This window comes from Pyxicephalus adspersus, chromosome Z (genome assembly GCF_032062135.1).
Source record: "Pyxicephalus adspersus chromosome Z, UCB_Pads_2.0, whole genome shotgun sequence".
Lineage (NCBI taxonomy): Eukaryota > Metazoa > Chordata > Amphibia > Anura > Pyxicephalidae > Pyxicephalus > Pyxicephalus adspersus.
This window is the reverse complement of record NC_092871.1, coordinates 57,053,210-57,070,806: the sequence shown is the minus strand read 5'-3', so window position 1 is coordinate 57,070,806 and position 17,597 is coordinate 57,053,210. Positions and strand designations below refer to the sequence as shown.

At 38.5% G+C, this 17,597-nt stretch overlaps 1 protein-coding gene across 1 annotated transcript in view; it reads left to right on the top strand.

Moving 5' to 3' along the window:
• LOC140344264 (caM kinase-like vesicle-associated protein) overlaps nucleotides 1-10,972 on the top strand; it is a 79,392-nt gene extending 68,420 nt beyond the window's left edge. The window contains exons 8-11 of the mRNA XM_072431309.1: nucleotides 4,818-4,954; nucleotides 7,082-7,160; nucleotides 10,169-10,256; nucleotides 10,395-10,972. Of these exons, the coding sequence (XP_072287410.1) occupies nucleotides 4,818-4,954; nucleotides 7,082-7,160; nucleotides 10,169-10,256; nucleotides 10,395-10,646 (556 nt within the window). The 3' untranslated portion in view covers nucleotides 10,647-10,972. The remainder of the gene's footprint in view (nucleotides 1-4,817; nucleotides 4,955-7,081; nucleotides 7,161-10,168; nucleotides 10,257-10,394) is intronic.
• The last annotated feature ends 6,625 nt before the right edge of the window (nucleotides 10,973-17,597 follow it).

The window sequence follows — 17,597 nt, the reverse complement described above, 5'->3', positions numbered from 1 at the left end:
GGGGAGGACCAGAGAGGAAAAAGAAAGAAAATTAAAAAGAAGATAAAGAGGAGGGGGGGAGGAAGGGGAGGAAGAGATATAGAAGAGTAAAACAAGAAAGGAGGGAGGGGAAAAAAAGAAGGTGTGAATAGAGATAGGGAGGTGGAAAGTGCTCCGGTCGAGCAGCCGAAGCCCACCAGGTAGTATAATACTAATCAGTACCTAGCTGAAGAGAGAGGAGCAGACTAGTGGGGGTAGTGGAACTCGACAGAGGCATGGCTCCAGCGCAACTATTTTATTAACTAACATTCCAAGATCCGCCTATAGCGGAGACTCAGATAGGGGACAATATAAGAATAAATCAACATTGCTTCCCCTGGTAAATCAGAAACAGGGAGGAAACCAACTAGGGTAGCATATCTATCCTTAAAAACATACATCAAACATACAGTTATGTATAGACCCGTATACAATCATTAATTCAGAATAGTCCACGGCCAGCGGCGCCCCCAACGCCACCATCAGTAATAGGCAATCAGGCTCAAACAGTGCCCATCGCTCTGCCCCAGGGATAATCCCAATAGGTTAAGTCTGAGGCACCGCCTACCGTGGACCAATCAATCTGCCAACCAATATTAGTAAAAAACATACCCACATCATGAATAAGAGTACTTTGCATGTACCACATCAAGAGCCCTGAGCTTCACTGGGCAAAAAGGCACAGTTTAAGCAGCCAATCATCATCACATGGCCGTCTCCCCATAGCAAGCACATTAGGGATCCCCCTGAGGCGTATATCATTTCTCCTAATGCGAGTTTCCAAGTCATCAGTGCGGAGCAGTAAGGAGGTAAGCTGTGATTTAACATGGCCCACATCAGAGTCTAGGGTGGCCATAGAGGATTGCATAACACTAGCAGAAGAATCCATGGCTATTACTCTAGTATCAACTATTGACACCTTTTGCTTAACTGCTTCAAAATCTGCACGTATAGAGCCTTCCAGCCTGGCCAACATATTACAAAGCCACAGAACAGTACAGCTAAAGCAGCTAATTATTATCACATGGCCATCACCTCATAGCGAGCCATCACCAGACCTGCCATAGCATCCAAAAAATAAGGCCATTTAAGTAGCTAAATAAAAAGGGCCACAGCCGGCAACCCCCCAAGGCCTCAGAGACATTGCCACAGAGACCGCAGCATGATAATCCAGACCTCCAAGGCTAACTATTCCCAGAAAACATTTCAAAATGCAATGGGAGGAATATGATTCTCATGGCAGGGGGGTTGCATTGCAGAGCACATCCTAAGAGCATCCACCATAAGTACATGCTTTCAGGCTGGTGAGAAAACATATTACTTGCCATACTCTAGCATTGCAATGTACCACATATAAACAAGAAAATGTAACGAAAATAAAAGTGCATTTGCAGAACAAGCATAACATTACTGCAGGAATCAAGTCAACAGTGGGCAGGCAAAGAGTACTCATCTATCAAAACAAATAGACCTCGAAAAACATATTAGCAGCAGTAAAATTGCATTGAACATAAGTCATATATCTGCTCAGCTGTAATGGTAATGCTACATTCGTCAGCAGTTCCCAAAGGGGACAAACCCATAAACCCAGATAGTCACCAGGCACAACAGGGTGAGAGTCCCAGGTAAACACTAGGCACCATAGTGTGTGAATCAAGGTTCATTGGCCGTGGGGCCCAGTGTGTTCCGCTCTTCTTGTATCGCAACACGCACAGGTCTCCGGGGAAAGTCTCCCATGTGGTTCCGCAGCAGAGAGGCCGCTTCTTCTGTAGGAAAATCCAGCCAGTTGAGAATCACAATTGGGTCCACACCTAGCATAGAAAATAACGCAGGAAGCTGTGTATGGCGGTGCAGAGCAAATGACTCTCTTCCTTTCGTCACCAATACATGAAATGGGTGGCCCCATCTGTAGTATGCCCCCACGGAACGGATCAATTCCAGTAGTGGGCGGAGCTCCCGACGCATACGTAAAGTCTGCAACGAGACATCCGGTAATACATGTATACTTGCACCACATGCTTTTCTCATTATCTCCTCTTGTAAAGTGTAGTAATGAATGCGGCATAGCACATCATTGGGTAAATTTGAACTGCGGTCTCGGACACTGCGCCCCGTGTCCCCGGTCAAGTTCAATGGCCGTATCTAATGGGCGATCATAAAGATTGTTGAAAATGATAGTCACAGTGGCGTGCAAGTCAGCATTAGCAGTTGCATTAGGGATCCCCCTGAGGCGTATATTATTTCTCTTACTGCGATTTTCCAAGTCGTCAGTGCAGAGCAGTAAGGAAGCAAGCTGTGATTTAACATGACCCATATCAGATTCTAGGGTGGTCACAGAGGATTGCATAGCACTAGCAGAGGATTCCATGGCTATTACTCTAGTATCAACCGCCGACACCTTTTGCTTAACTGCATCAGACAGTGGATAGCTTTCAACTTTATAAAACAGTTTGGGATAGACCCTTTTCTGTTCCAGCCTGACTGTACACAAAGCCAGATCTATAATACCATAGCTGGATGATTATGGTGAAGTTTAAATTAGGTAGCCTTGGTAGAGCCCCCATATCAACCCTACTGAACACCTTTGGAGTAAACTTGCAGTAGCTGTCTCCACAAATGGCTGAACACAATGCAGCAGACATACTCCAAAATCTTTTTGAGAGTCTTGTAAGAGGGCAGACTGGCAAAGCTGCAAAGTGGTATGTGGGGAGGGAGTTTAAAGTAAGTGCTCATGATTTTCTAATGGGAATTCCAATAAGTTCATAAAAGTGTTCATGATTGTTTGGCCATAAAGGGCATTAGGAGTGGCATGGACCTACAAACAAATGGGCAGGTATGAAGAAATATAGCTAGCTGCGGAATTTATAAAATAAACATTTACATAAAGCATTAAAAATGTTTGTGTCCTTCAAGAAACCCTTTTAAATATTATACATTTTCATCTTTAAATAGGACTTAGATGTCTCTATCCAAAATATCTAATGGGGCTGGCAGGTTACATATATGTGATTTTTTTTTTTTTTTATTATAAACTGCTGTAAACTATAAACTGCTGTCTAAAGTCTTACTTTCTAGCACTGCTAATCAAATATATAAATAAGTCAAATGGACTGTGGAAGTTCTGTTTACTTTTCCTTTAACCTAAGTGACAGTTCTAATAATATTCAGCTGAAGGACATCTGTCATCAGAAATAGGATTCATTTCAGTGTTGATAAAATATTGTGGAGAATATTAAATAAAACTGACATGCAGACAAGGTATATAGTACACTGTACATATACAGTTATGTGGAAACTGCTAATGTTTTGAAATTTGAATTGGGATACATTAGATTTTTAATAAAACAGTCTCAGGAGGAACATTTTTAGTCATTTCATTAATAAGAATATAAACAGATTTATTGGTGTGTTGTGAAAACAGTAAGACCCCTGGCTCAAGAAGCTGGTATTACCCCATTTAGCCGAAATTGCCCCCTAGCCTCTGGCATTGGGCCTGATTGATTGATTAAAGCTCTCCCAGGCTGGAGAAGATACATTTTCATCAGTGAAGCTGAGTGATCCAGCAAACCTGGACTGGATTTCTTCAGAGTCATTTGCTATTTGCTAGCAAATGTTTTGAATCCTGGACCAGATCCATTCCAGGTTTGCTGGATCACCCATCTTCACTGATGGGAAAGTGTATCCACTTCAGCATTGGAGAGCTTTAATAAATCAGGTCCATTGACTCAAACACTCCTCTATGGAACATTTCAGTAGTTGTAGGATACTTGTGGATTTCAGTGCATGAACTACCTCTTTAAAACGCGTTCACAACATTTCAATGTGATTTAAATCAAAGCATTGACAAGATTAGTCAACAAAAATTACCATCTTCTTTCTGATCTCATGGATGTGCTACTGTGCTTTGTATTTTTATTCTGTTGTAAAGATTTATTTCATCTTTAACTAGAACTTATTAGGCTGCTTGAATATGATGCAGAAATAATGAATGCTACCCAAGCCTTGAAGCAACAAGGCAAACACAAACCATTGTCATGCTTCACAGTTAGTATGATGATTTTCTCTTGACATCTAGTTCTTGATCTCTTCTAAACAAGTATACTAGTACTGTGGCCTAACAACTCTGTTTGATTTTTAATACCATGGCACAGTGTTTCAAAAGGTCTGGTCTTATATGTCCAATAAAAAAAACAGCCTTGCTTGTATGTTGTTTTTGGACAGCAACATCTTTTCTTGGTACACTCCCCAATGGTGCAAACCCTTCCTGATTGTAGATAAATGCACTTTAAACTAACTGCAGGTACTGTTAATAAATTGTGGGGTTTCCTTGATACTTCTTTAAGTATCAGATGGTCAGATCCTGAACTAAATTTGCTGGGCTTGCCAGTTGTAGATAAATTAGCAGCCATTTGAAATATATTCACCATTTAATCTATAGCATTTCATGCCTATAGGGATCCAAAACCTTTTTTCTCACGGACACCATGATCATGGCATGGTGCAACTGCATACATCAGAAGCAAACAGAACTTCAGATCCTCAATATCTGAGCTTTAAATAAGATGATTTCCACCTGCAAACTTCCTAAGGAGATAAATTTTGTTGCCACATCTGAAACATCCAGTTCTTTTATCATGGGCCTGAAATAGGGGTTTACTTGATATTTCAATGTGTCCAAATCTGCATTTTCAGTTATTTAGTACTTACTTACATACTTACTTCTTTGCATGATTGTATATACCATTCTATCGGTTTTGAGTATGTGGGTAATACTATCCTGTTTATTCTCGTCTTCCTAGTCTTTCTGGAAACCCTCCTTTCTATGATGAGAACGAGGAGGAGGACAGCGAATGTCACAACAGGAAAATTTTCCGTAAAATTCTGGCTGGTGAATACGAGTTTGATTCTCCCTACTGGGATGTGATTTCAGCATCAGGTATGTCATCTTTATGCTACTACAAATGGTATTACAAGATTATTAACCCCTGCCACTGCATGGTTTCCACCTGTATCCCAGTAATCAGGTTTTCCTCAGTGGATCATACTTCTGCAGTCTTTACAAGCCATCCCAATATTGAAAACCTTGATCAGAGAATCTTTTAGGTGTTTGCCTTACTACTTATAAAACACTTTTGGCTAATGAAATGCTCAGGTCAATGCTGGGATTAGGACTAAATGTGTATATATATAAGGCTGGGGTTACTGATTCTGGGGGTTTTGAGACAAATTTAACATTTCCCTTCATGGAGGAAGTAAAGCAGTTGTTTGAGGAGGTATGGATGCAACCAGGTTGTAATTGCTCCTTACCTAATTGGTTTACAAAATTGTATCCTTTCAATCAGGTAGATATGGAGATCAGGGATGAACACCCATGCTGCCCTTTAGCGGTTGGCTAGGGATGTGGTTGTGACTATAGAAAATTCAGTGTTGTTTAAAAATCTAATAGATAGAAATATGGGTATTTATAGAAACCAGCGGCAGCCATCCAACAGTTGCCCTCACTTCATTTTAGTCCTAGAAGATGGTATCCAGCAGGTTGTAGAAGGTAAATCCAGTCTGATACCACAGAGGTGAAAATTTTTTAGATCCTGCCGAGGGCCCCATGACAAATTTTGTGATTCCAGGGGAATCAGATCCCAAAAGGTATTTTTAACGACAATCAAATCAGCCAGGCAGATCTCAGAGCTTCAATTCTTTTCAATCAGAAAACCTTATTGTTTGATTTCATCAGAAAAAGTCCGCTTAAGTCCTTCTCAGTCTCATCTAAATTGGAAAGCAGTGGACACTTTATCCATGGAATCACAAAGTGAGGAGGAAGATTTTTCAAAATTAGTTTGGTTTGGTTGACAAAATGTTTGTGCATTTCAGTGGTCCAAAAAGGGGTCAAGCTGCATCTGCAAGAGTCATGGCCTTTTGGATGCTTCAGACAATTTGGTATGCTTATTACCTCATGGGATTGAGACCACCACATAAGATTAGGGCTCGTTCAGTGAGGGTTGTGTTGGCATCTTGGGCTTCCTATGCCAAGGTTTCTACAGACACCATCTGCAAAGCAGCCAGCTGGAACTCACCAAATACCTTCATTCAAAACTAAAGATTGGATGTTATCTCAAGTTCAGAATCCTGTTTTGGATCGTCTGTATTGCAGACAGCACTAACAAAACATTAAAGTTTTTACAGCAGTATGCTCGCAATTATATTGTTTTTCCTTCCATCCCACCATATTTTGAGTGCTAGAAAAATAGCAAATTGTTTTCATACTTCCCCCTAGTTTTCCTTTCCTGGCAACTCCTTCTGACAGCGCAGTCCCTCTCTGTATTTTCTGTTGTGAGTTTGTTACGAAACACAGGGGGAGAAAGGGGGATGTGAGTCTTTTTAAAGCTTAGGTAGGTGGTACTGGAGGGTCAAAAAGGGTGGAGTTGGCTCATGAATGAGCTGGCAGAATGAGTTGCAGGAAAGGAAAATTATGGGTAAGTATGACAACAATTTTACATGATATTATTGGTATGACTTAGATACAAACAGGTTTGATGTTTAATGCTTATGTGGTTTCACATTTTATACTTTTCACCAATACACTTTTTAAAATAAAGAACAGTCCTGGCATATCAGTGCACTTATTGTTTCTTGTTAACATGGTTAACATTGACAAAGCTAAAAGAAGCAGTGCCTGTATAATTGGTTAGTCTTCAAATTACAGTTTTGCTATTCATTCCTTTCCTATTGAGTAATGTAGCACAGTAATTGTGCTTTATTACTCTTGTTATTTTAGAGGTCTTTCAAAAGAATAAAAATGGTATGCTTTCCTAGGAGGATGTCATGTTATCATGAAGCCTCTGGAGAGCAAATGTACAATATAGATGTACTATGAGTATATTGTGTATGAGCTATAATCATTAAAATATGGTATCAGTAAACATGTGATAAAAATCCAAAAATATACTGGAAATGTAATTTCCATAAAACAGGGAAACATGTACTGCTTTATCTCCTATAACATATTCCACATCTAATATTCATATACTTTGTTAATGTGTTCTTTCTTCTTTTTTTTTTTTTTTAGCAAAAAATCTTGTGTCCCGTTTGATGGAGATGGAACAGGAACAGAGAATTACAGCTCAGGAAGCCTTAGGACACATATGGTATCTGCTCAAAATTCAACTAATTCAGAGATGTCCTCTCCCTTCCCAGTGCAAGGTTTTTGGCAGTGACTCTGGGTGTCATTCTATGAATAATGTAGTCCTGTTTATCTTTGTCTTTTTCCTAATGAATAACAAAAAGTTTTTTTCCCCAACAGGGAAGATTTGCATGGGTTTTATTAGTGCTAAATATCAACACTGACAACACAATATCTGTTAAAAGTGATTCATTGCAATTTATTAATATATTATTATATTTAATATTATAAAAAAACATAAAAAAGTGCTTGCAAAATGCAAGTAATGCATTTTCTTAATGAAAATGAAAGAAAGACCCTTTTTTCATCCTGTTCATATGGTAGCCATAACCAGCTTCAGGGTCAGACTGGCTTTTCTCCTTTAATGTTGGGGTTTCCAGGAATATCTCTCTAACCATCTTTAGAATGGGTCTTTAGGATCTGCACTTCATTGACTTCACAGGTTCTAGCTTTATAAGTATTTTTTCCAGACTTTCCTATGCTTCCCAGACGCTTTTGGGCCTTTTTGATCTTGGGGTTTTTCGAAACATTCATCCTGTTCAGGGTTTACTAAGGGATGCCCTCTTACATGAGGACATCCCTTCTTAAAGAGTTGTCATTACCAGGCAGCACTCTAGAGAATCAGCAGAATGTGAAGGAGGTGGGCTGTGATCCTGTTGTTCCTCAGACCATTCACAAGGATGTGCCAGATGTCTCTTTAGAGTGGCTGCCTTCTGAAGACAAGAATTTTTATTTATCGACTTTATGTAACTGGTCATTGGAATTTACAGTTCATGCCAGTTTTCCAAAACCTTTAACACCTGAGGAGTCCCCTCTGGGCTCCTAGCTAGGTCCTCCCAGATCTATCCTGTTGAATGACATAGACCATTCTTGATCCTTGCTGCTATTGATAGCCACTATTTCCAGTTTTCATTTATCTGGTTACTGTTTGCCTTGCAGCTTATGCATTGTTTTTTCCCTAATACCTGGTTGGTGATAGATCATGTTTTTAGAAAATCTTTTGGCTCCCTTTTGATTATGTGGGGTCATGTGGAGCGTTCCTGCACTCCTTTGGTTTTTGCTTGAGCAGTTCTGACTTGGGTTCGAAATGTTCCCTTCTGTGCCTTCTCTGTCTTTCTTAGTTGTAGTCACCTGCAGTCTGACATTTGCTGACAGCTCAACTACATGGCCTCAGTGTCCCTTAGCTTCAAAGTTTAAATAAATGTATTACATAACAAAGTCCTGTAGTCCCGGTGTTTTTTTTTTTTTTACTTGCTAAAAATGTTCTTAGCTAGAATAAAGACTAATACAGCCACCAAATCCAAGGGCTGCTAAGCTGCAATATATTAAATTTATATGTTTATGTTCTTTAAGTGGTAAACTTATTGTTGCAGCACTGAAGGGTTGGACACTCTTTTTGGTTCCTCCTCTTATGAGAGGTATTGGGTATTTATTAAATGCTATTTAACACTTTTTTTCTGGTTAAGTGAACCTAATCTTTTTCTTGACTGCTATCATGGCTTAATGTACCAAGCAATAATGACTGTTTGTCATAGAAGGGGTCGAAGCTTACAAGAACAAGGGAACAAAATGCCTGATTAATTAAAGCTTTCCTAGGCTTGAGAGGATACACTTCTATCAGTGAATCTGGATGATCCAGCAAACCTGGAATGGATTTGTTCCAGGATTGAAAACATTTGCTAACAAATAGCAAATTACTGTTAAGAAATCCATTCCAGGTTTGCTGGATCACCTAGCTTGACTGACGAAAGTGTATCTTCCCCAGGCTTGGAGTGCTTTATTAAATAAGCCCCAATATATCACTGCCTTTTGCATGCCCTCAAAATAGCCCTGCAGACTGTCAAATTAAATCGGACACAGGAAACAACTGCAAACAACATGCGCACACTACTACCCAACCCACACTCTGGTTCCCCCCACCACCTATAAATTACAGGCTTGTGAAAAATCTTGCTAATGCTAAGAAGACTGCCACAAAGGCTTTTGCAGACCATAAACACACACACTGCCCACATTAGCAGTAAAGGTAATTACATCAGACCAAATCCTTCAGATTTAGGAATTCAAAATCCAAACTATTAATTTCATATTTAATATACTTAGGTGAGCACTGCAAAGAAAGTTTTAAGTACAAAAACTATAACGTCGGATACATAAAAGCAAACACATTTCTGCTTCTCCTAGGATTATGATCAAAGTGGAGTTACCACTCATACAGGCTTTTGAGTGGGACGGAATAGGCTGTTTTAGGTAACCAAAATCTTCAAATGCTCTTAACTATGTCAGGTTAAAAATTTTGAATAGGTAATTATGAGTAATGGTCTCTAATGGTCTGACTATGCACAGATGCTTTACACCTACCAGAACCAGTATTAGTGTAAAATACCAAAAAATTTATAATTTTCCCATATTGTAACATAAAGCTGGCATATTTCAAGTCTAAAATCCACTTAAAATGGAAACCTGCATGAGATTGTAGTTACACATTTCTCAGAATGTTTAAGAATTGATAGAGACAAGGTAAATGCATTACATTTAGCCTCTGTAATTTGAGTGCGCAGGTGTATAGACTAGAATCCAGTTGGGACACACTTGAGGGCTAATACATTTTGTCTTTTCTTTGATACTGTAGTCTTAATATCTGTATTAGGAATTAATTACATTCTCACAGGGTCAAAGAAGACTTATACCATGATCTTAAACATACTTATTATAATGTGATCCAGATCTAATTACTGAATCGTGACACTATTTTAAGAAATGACTGATTAGAATAAATATTGAGTGTCACATCTTATTTATTCCATTACACATCTATTGCTTAAGGTGGTACTTTGCATTTTCCTTCTAAATACAGTAAAACCTGAAAGCTTTTTAAACACCTAAGCAAATTAACTATTAATTCTAGAACCTTTTGTTTGCTGTAAATTTAAAAATAGTAATTTGTTTCACTTTCTAATATTTCCCCTAAAGGATTTCAGGGAATGCTGCTTCTGAAAGGAATCTCAAAGAAGGTGTCTGTGCTCAGATTGAGAAGAACTTTGCTAAAGCCAAATGGAGGGTAAGTTGCACATTGGTTTGCTGTGGATAGCGGCCCAGTGTTTGCTCTGTTTTTTTCATAAAACCATCTTGGTAATATCGGATTCTGAATGAAAATAGTAAGCTTTTGTAATAATGTGCCTTCATTTTTCCTTAACAGAAAGCCATTCGGGTCACCACATTCATGCAACGACTAAGAGCTCCAGAGGGCACTGCTGGGCGTCTCCCTGTCACCCCAAGATCTTCCATGAGTGTGTCGCATGAGGTCACTGTAGAAGCCTGCCCATCATCTCCAAAACTGTCCCCTTCCCAACACAGTATTCCTAAGGCAGAAGGGAATCCAAATAGGACCCAGCAAACTTCTGAATGTGAGGACCAGTCATGTGGAAAACCAGAACACAGTGGGCCATAGTGCCTGTTCTGTCTTGCTTCTTCCCTCGCCAAAAGGATAGCCACAAAGAAAGACTAGTAGTCTTCTTGCAAAATAAACGCAGATTTGTCTGGTCACCAAACACTGAATACAGTAAAACAAAATGTGTTGAATGGTGAACAGAAAAGGCCTAAGATCGCAAATAATATTACAGGCCTAAATTTAGGAAGAGGGATGATGGGATATGACTGATAAACCTGATTCTTGGAGCATGAAACCTGACCCTGGACAAATTATTTATAGTGCACATTTTCCTAAACTTGTTTTTTCTAAATAAAAAGACCAAAACATTAACCATCTGACATAAATAGATTCTATGAAATTCCATAGCAAATGAGGCTGATCTGCATATAAGTTACCATTACTCAAATCTAGCAAGCAGGTATTAGGTCTCCGGTATACCCGTTCTACAAGCTAGGTGACATCATACAGTATCCTCCAAACTGTTTCCAATAGCGTATTGCATGTAATCTGCATGTGTACATGTTTTAGTTTGGAGTGTATGCCCTTACTGTGCCATAGAGGCCGGTACCCCTGGCAGTAAGGAGATTAAAAATAATAAAAAGGAACAATCTACAGCCATTTGTTGCTTTTTGTAGGACAGGAGAGCAATAGTTGCTCAGAAAAACTGCAATATCATTAAAGCTTAGCTCCAGGCAAAAATCTCCAACTGATTTGTATTTCTGTCCATCCAGTTATGAGATTTACACAGCTCTACTACACCACAGAGCACTGTTTGGCAGCTTTTCTACAGCAATAGAGTAAAACTAACCTCCTTCTAATAAGCTGTTGTTTCCTCAACCAGAATAAGCTTTGCTTCAAAGGGTTTGCAAAAGACTAATATAAAATCAAATCTTGGTATATGCAACACTTGCATTAAAAAAAAGTATTAAGCAGCATTAATTAATGTTATTGATATCTGCCTGGAGTTTAGTAACAGTTTTCCTGCCCAAAGAATGTACAAACAACCGGGACAAAACAATTTACAAAGTGTACAGCATGTTTAAAACTAACTAAATGCAACTCAGGGTTAACAGCTAAATACTCTGATGATGTTTGCATACAGGAATAGCCAAAATGTGTACAGTAATGCAAATATTTTCTGTTTTTTGGCTACGTGACATTAGGAGAGTTATAGTTTTCCCCGAAGGTGCTCCCCCTATGAAAACAGAGTTTGAGGACTATCATCCTTAAGCATTATTGTAGATTATTATTATTAATATAATTACACAGAATTTTTTATATAGCGCCATCATATTACGCAGCACTGTACAAAGTCCATAGTCGTGACACTAACTGTCCCTCAAAGGGGCTCACAATCTAATGTCCATTATGTGCTAATGCCCCACTGCTCACTTGCCTTTTGGGCTTTTGAAGATACCCGTATTCTTTCTTCTGTAAGCCCAATTAAGTGCTCCCCCCCTTACCTAGAGGCTTCTGGATTCTGAACATTCAGATGGTGTATGCTGAAGAAATTTAGTTGACTCAAGCTCTGACAATGAGATAGCCAATATCTTTAATTTTATCTCCTGAGACACCAGAGCAATAATTTTCAATTCAGAACTATGTAGTAGTAATTCAATAACAAGAATTCAAGTACAAAAGTTATGCTGGCTGAAGTGAACTTTAATGATTTTGTGACTTTTGCAGAAACACATATTATAGGTAGGGGTGTTTTTTAAACTGTTGACTGGAGTCTTTCTAGAGTAGAAACAGTGCTGGGTCTCTCCATAGGAATTAGTAGCCTGTCTGCTGCTTAAAAGATCATGTCATTCATTTAATAACAAATGTCGATAAAAATATGCAATGATACTTTTTTCTACTTTCTTTATCATAGACATGAGATTCTCTACAAATTCAACTATATTGACTCATTCATCTAAATCATAGCTAATAAGAGTGAACATAAATAAACCATTACTGCTCATGTGCCTGCACCTGATTTTACCTCTAAGAAAGACACTATGAAGGCATTCAAATGAGCTACAAACTTAATTTAAACGTACCGGTTTAATGGCTTGCTCTATGAATATTTAGGTGGGTTTCTGTAGCAGGATCTTCCAGAGAAAAGCATTTTGGCATTTTATCGCACTGAAATGTTTCTAGGTTAATTTAATTATTAAATTCTTCCATACATTCTCATATTCATTACTAGAAAGAGAATCAAATGATACGCTAAGGGGAAAACTTCACTGTTAAAAAATTGATAGAATATATATAACTGAAACATTTTATAATTTATAGAACATTCCAACATGACATGTGAAATCAATTAGTGAATCACCAGATTGGAAATATTGTGGATATGCTGAAATTCACTGTGTACCTTAATATGAGTTCCCCTTATTTCAAAGAGCTACCGTATTTTTCGCCGTATAAGACGCTCCGGAATATAAGACGCACCCAATTTTAAAGGAAGAAAATCTAGAAAAAAAGATTCTGAAAGATTATTCCCCTTCTGATCACTCGAGTGCCATTCATACCGGTATTCCCCTTCTGATCACTCATGTGCCATTCAAATTCCCTTTCTGATCACTCTGTACCTTTCAAATTCCCTTTCTGATCACTCTGTCATTCAAACTCCCCTTCTGATCACTCTGTCATTCAAATTCCCCTTCTGATCACTCTGTGCTTTTTTTCTATTGTACGGCAGTTAGGACAGGGAACAGCAGGTGGCGCTGTGCCGGCTTCTTTCGCTTTGCTTTACAGACAGGAGAAAACACGATGCTGGCAGAGAGAAGAGAGACACGCTGCAGCCAGAGACACGCAGGATCGGGTATCGGGTGAGTATAATATTTTAATTATTTTTTTTAACACATTTGTCGTATAGGACGCACTAACTTTTCCCCCCCAGTTTTGGGGAAGAAAAAGTGCGTCTTATATGGCAAAAAATACGGTACTTACTTGTGGGATGGCTGTCTCTATACAGCTCTCTGCTGTAGGAAGCAGGCTGCCATTAGCAAGAGTAGTACATAGGTTACTAAATCACCAGCAAAACAAAGAAGGGTGAACTGCTGACCAACAGCAATGCCTGGATGAAATCCAAAACAGGAAATCTGTGCAAATTTTAAGGTTTTTGTTTTTTTTTTACTTTTAACTGAAGTGTATTGCTTTAATTGGAGTGTGTGCCAGTGGACTGACATTCCATTGAAATAACCTGTCAACTACAAGTTTCTACAAACAGGAAAAGTTCGAAATTTTGTGGAAACATCTCTGTGAATAGGACTTACCAGAATTCGTTTCTTCTGCTTTTGTAATTCTCTCACTCCTTTTCTCAGAGGTCAAATTCCAGCTATGTCCAGCAATGTTCTTAGCTTTAGTGAAGTATACCTCTTGAGTTTGGAAAGTTTTTGGAAAGGACCTCATACCCTGTATGTTTGGGGATGAGAAGAAGACAGCAAAGTTTTTTTTGACAACTGACTGACTTGTTTTATTGAAAGCAGGATCCCCACTTAGACCACTAAGTACCAACTTTAAGCAAGTGCACTGTCACTGAGGAGCAGAAATATAAAATAACCAGTAACCGGGTTTGATAAAATCTTCAAGTTTGGACATTCAGCATTCACTAATAAGATACAATTATTTGCTTATTGTGAGTCCGCCATTGTCGCTAAAGGTCGCCATTGTCGCTAATGGTAAAACTAAACACACAAGTTCAGAGCTTCCAAATGTATTCTGCTTTCTGCTATAAAGTATAAATAAAAGGAGAAAAACTTGGTGCTTTAGAACTCCTAGTTACAAGTCACAGAAAGAGAAAACTGTGCTTTGATTGCTTTAAAACACACAGTAATATATAACATATGATCCTTTTTTTGGCAGAAATCTACATCTTTTTATTCCTTTGTCCCAGACTGAATAGTTCTATTTTGTATATCAGAAAACCTATACATATCAGACACACAAATTACAATGAGCACTGGTATCTGCTTTTGCTTGTTTGCAGGTGACTCCAGGGCATAAATGATTCTGGATAAATGAGAGAGTAAAAAAAATGGCGAGTAACTTGTGAGCAAATATGGAAATCTTAACTAATGGTATGCTGGTTTCTAGCATAACTTGCTGTAATGTTTGCAAGTCTTGTTTTAATAAAGGGCCAAAACTGCCCCTTGCACCAGCTTCCATTACATGGGGTTGAGTTGACCTGCAAGTATTGGAGGTTTGATTCTAAAGGCGGCAATGGAGCTCAGGTCTCTGCATTCTGCTTATTAAAGGACAATATTTGTTTTCCGATTATTGGCAGATTTTTAAAACGTAGCCTGTTAGATAAGAAATATAAGAATTGTCACTGCTGACTTGTTGTTAAAATGCACTTTACTAGCATGCTAGCATCGATGTTCATGTTCACTGTATCCATGTTAAGGTACTTACCGTATTTTTCGGCGTATAAGACGCTCCGGCCTATAAGACGCACCCAATTTTAAAGGAGGAAAATCTAGAAAAAAAAGATTCTGAACCAAATACTGTAGTAAAATATTTTAGAGAGGAGAAGCATGCAGCATCGCGGGATCGCGGTATCGGGTGAGTATGAAATTTTAAAATTTTTTTTTAACTGTGTTCGCTGTATAAGACGCACCCACTTTTCTCCCCCAGTTTTGGGGAAGAAAAAGTGCGTCTTATACGCCGAAAAATACGGTATATATCTTTATCATATATCACAGTAGTCTCCTGACAATTATTTTATCTTCCCCTTACTCCAGAGCCATCATTTTTTGACACAGTCATGTAATTCCTGCTGCATGCATTGTTGTTACCTGTGTTCACAAATGCCCAACACATACCAGCTCCTGCTGCAGCTATTCATGACTTAATACAAACTTACAATAAAATCATTTGAGGAGACAATTGGCAGACAGGGGAAAGTCTTTCTCCTTTCTGCCACAGAGTGATATCATCTCATACCAGGCAAATCCACCAGGATTCACCTGGATTAAACACTATTATTGTATATCAGTGTTTCTAAAGTGGGGTTCCTGTAGAGGTTTCCTATGGGTTCCTTGTGCAATGACCAAACTGTTCCTCCCAGATCACTTACATCAATGATCTTTTTGGCTATCTGGAAGTGTGACATTCTCCCCACTGGGCAAAAATGTCAAATATATTGTTCCCACAGACCACCAAACTATTGTACTCTAAGCTGTGCATATAATAAATATAGTAGGAGTTCACTAAAGAAATGAAAGTTTCTGTTAGGGGTTCCCCCATGTTAAAAAGTATGAGAAATGTCCACTTTAATGAAAAAAACACCCTGCCACATTACGGCACCTACGGCCTTTTCCTCTGACACATGCCTCAGGTGGCTGCAACAACATTGAACCCCGCTCCACATATTGTATGGTTACAGTCAACTGCAACCTTACTAGAAAAAGGGTTTCCTGTCCTATTAAAAAAAGCAATCTACTGTCATGTCTATAAATAAGGGCAATAAAAGTATCCCAATACTTCTTCTCTAGCTGTCTTATGAGTGACCTGTTGTACAGGAAGGACCTTTTGGCAGGTGACACCAAGCACAATGAAAGCTGATTGGGGTGATTGATGGTTTTGCTCTTTAAACACTATAAGAGCTTTAAAGGTTTTCTTAAACTCAAGTCTAGAGAGGTGAACTCTGAGCCTGTCTCAAATGATTTGACAGGAATAGACCAATCCAGCCATCAAATAGCCATTATAAACTATGTCAGTAATTACAAGCCAATATCAATTCACCTGTAGTTCAGTCAATGTTTTCCTCCTAGGTCCAGTTATCTATGCAGTAAGTTCAACTTACCACGGTTCCTAGCATTATCTTATAAAACCTGCATTGACAAACAGGCCATATAATAGTGGGCCCAGTTGATGCATAATGATGTAGTGCATCTTTCTAAATTCAATGTTTTTATGTACTTCAGAAAACCTCAATAGAACACAGTTACTTACAAGATATGCAAGTTCACGGGCTATCATCCTCATCCCTGCTTTAATACTCAGTAAGTCACTTACCTGTTACAAGTGTGTTGGTAATATATGATCTGAGTCTTTAAACTACCAAACTGTGGATCCAGGGACAGAATACCATTCTGGAGCCTGAACATTTAAAAACAAATTGGCAATGGCAGCTCTAATATTTTTATCCCTACTGTAATCCTAAATAGGTACTGCAGGCATTAAAAAACAGTCTTTAGTCTAATAAGAAAAAAAAGATTTAAAAAAACTGTTAGCATTAAATTTTGTAATCTATCTATAGAGACTGGGAGATCATAAACCGAGAGCCAGGAAGATTCTTTTGCATTGTACTATGCTGTCAGCCTAATATATTTCAGGCACTGGCTGCTGAAAGATGAATTGTTTAAACACACTGGTCAACAAACATTTTCTTTGCCAAACAGATTAAAGTCATTTTAGGTTATGCACATATTCCAAATATGGTATTGGTTTTGCTAGATTGGCTCTAGTTTGTGAAATAATGACATCGATAATAACCTCATAGAAAACTAATGAAACATGAAAATTAAGCAAAATTAAACTAGATATTCCTAGGAATACCTATTGTCAATATATTCCATATTCAGTATATTTACAGAACTAATCACAAAGAAGTCATTGAAAAATCTGTGTGATTTCCTTTTATGCTGATGATCAGGACAATCACGTTGAAGACTCCAGCAGTAGTCTGCCATCATGTGTCTATCCCATCTGCCCTGATACCTTTGTTCTATCACCTTTATATCTTGATGGAACCTCTCCCCTTGTTCCTCACTGAAATCCCCTTAAATCGCCTCACTGAAGGTTTTCTGGAAATTTTTGCAAATGGCTACATAGTGTACTGGATATACGTAGTGTATTTTATGCTCAAAGTAGCATCCACATTTTCAAAGTTTTGTAGCAGTTCTTCATCATTTTGTGCTTTTTGGTTACCCTAGAAGTTCTTGACAACCATGACATAGCCGTGCAAGGCAAAGC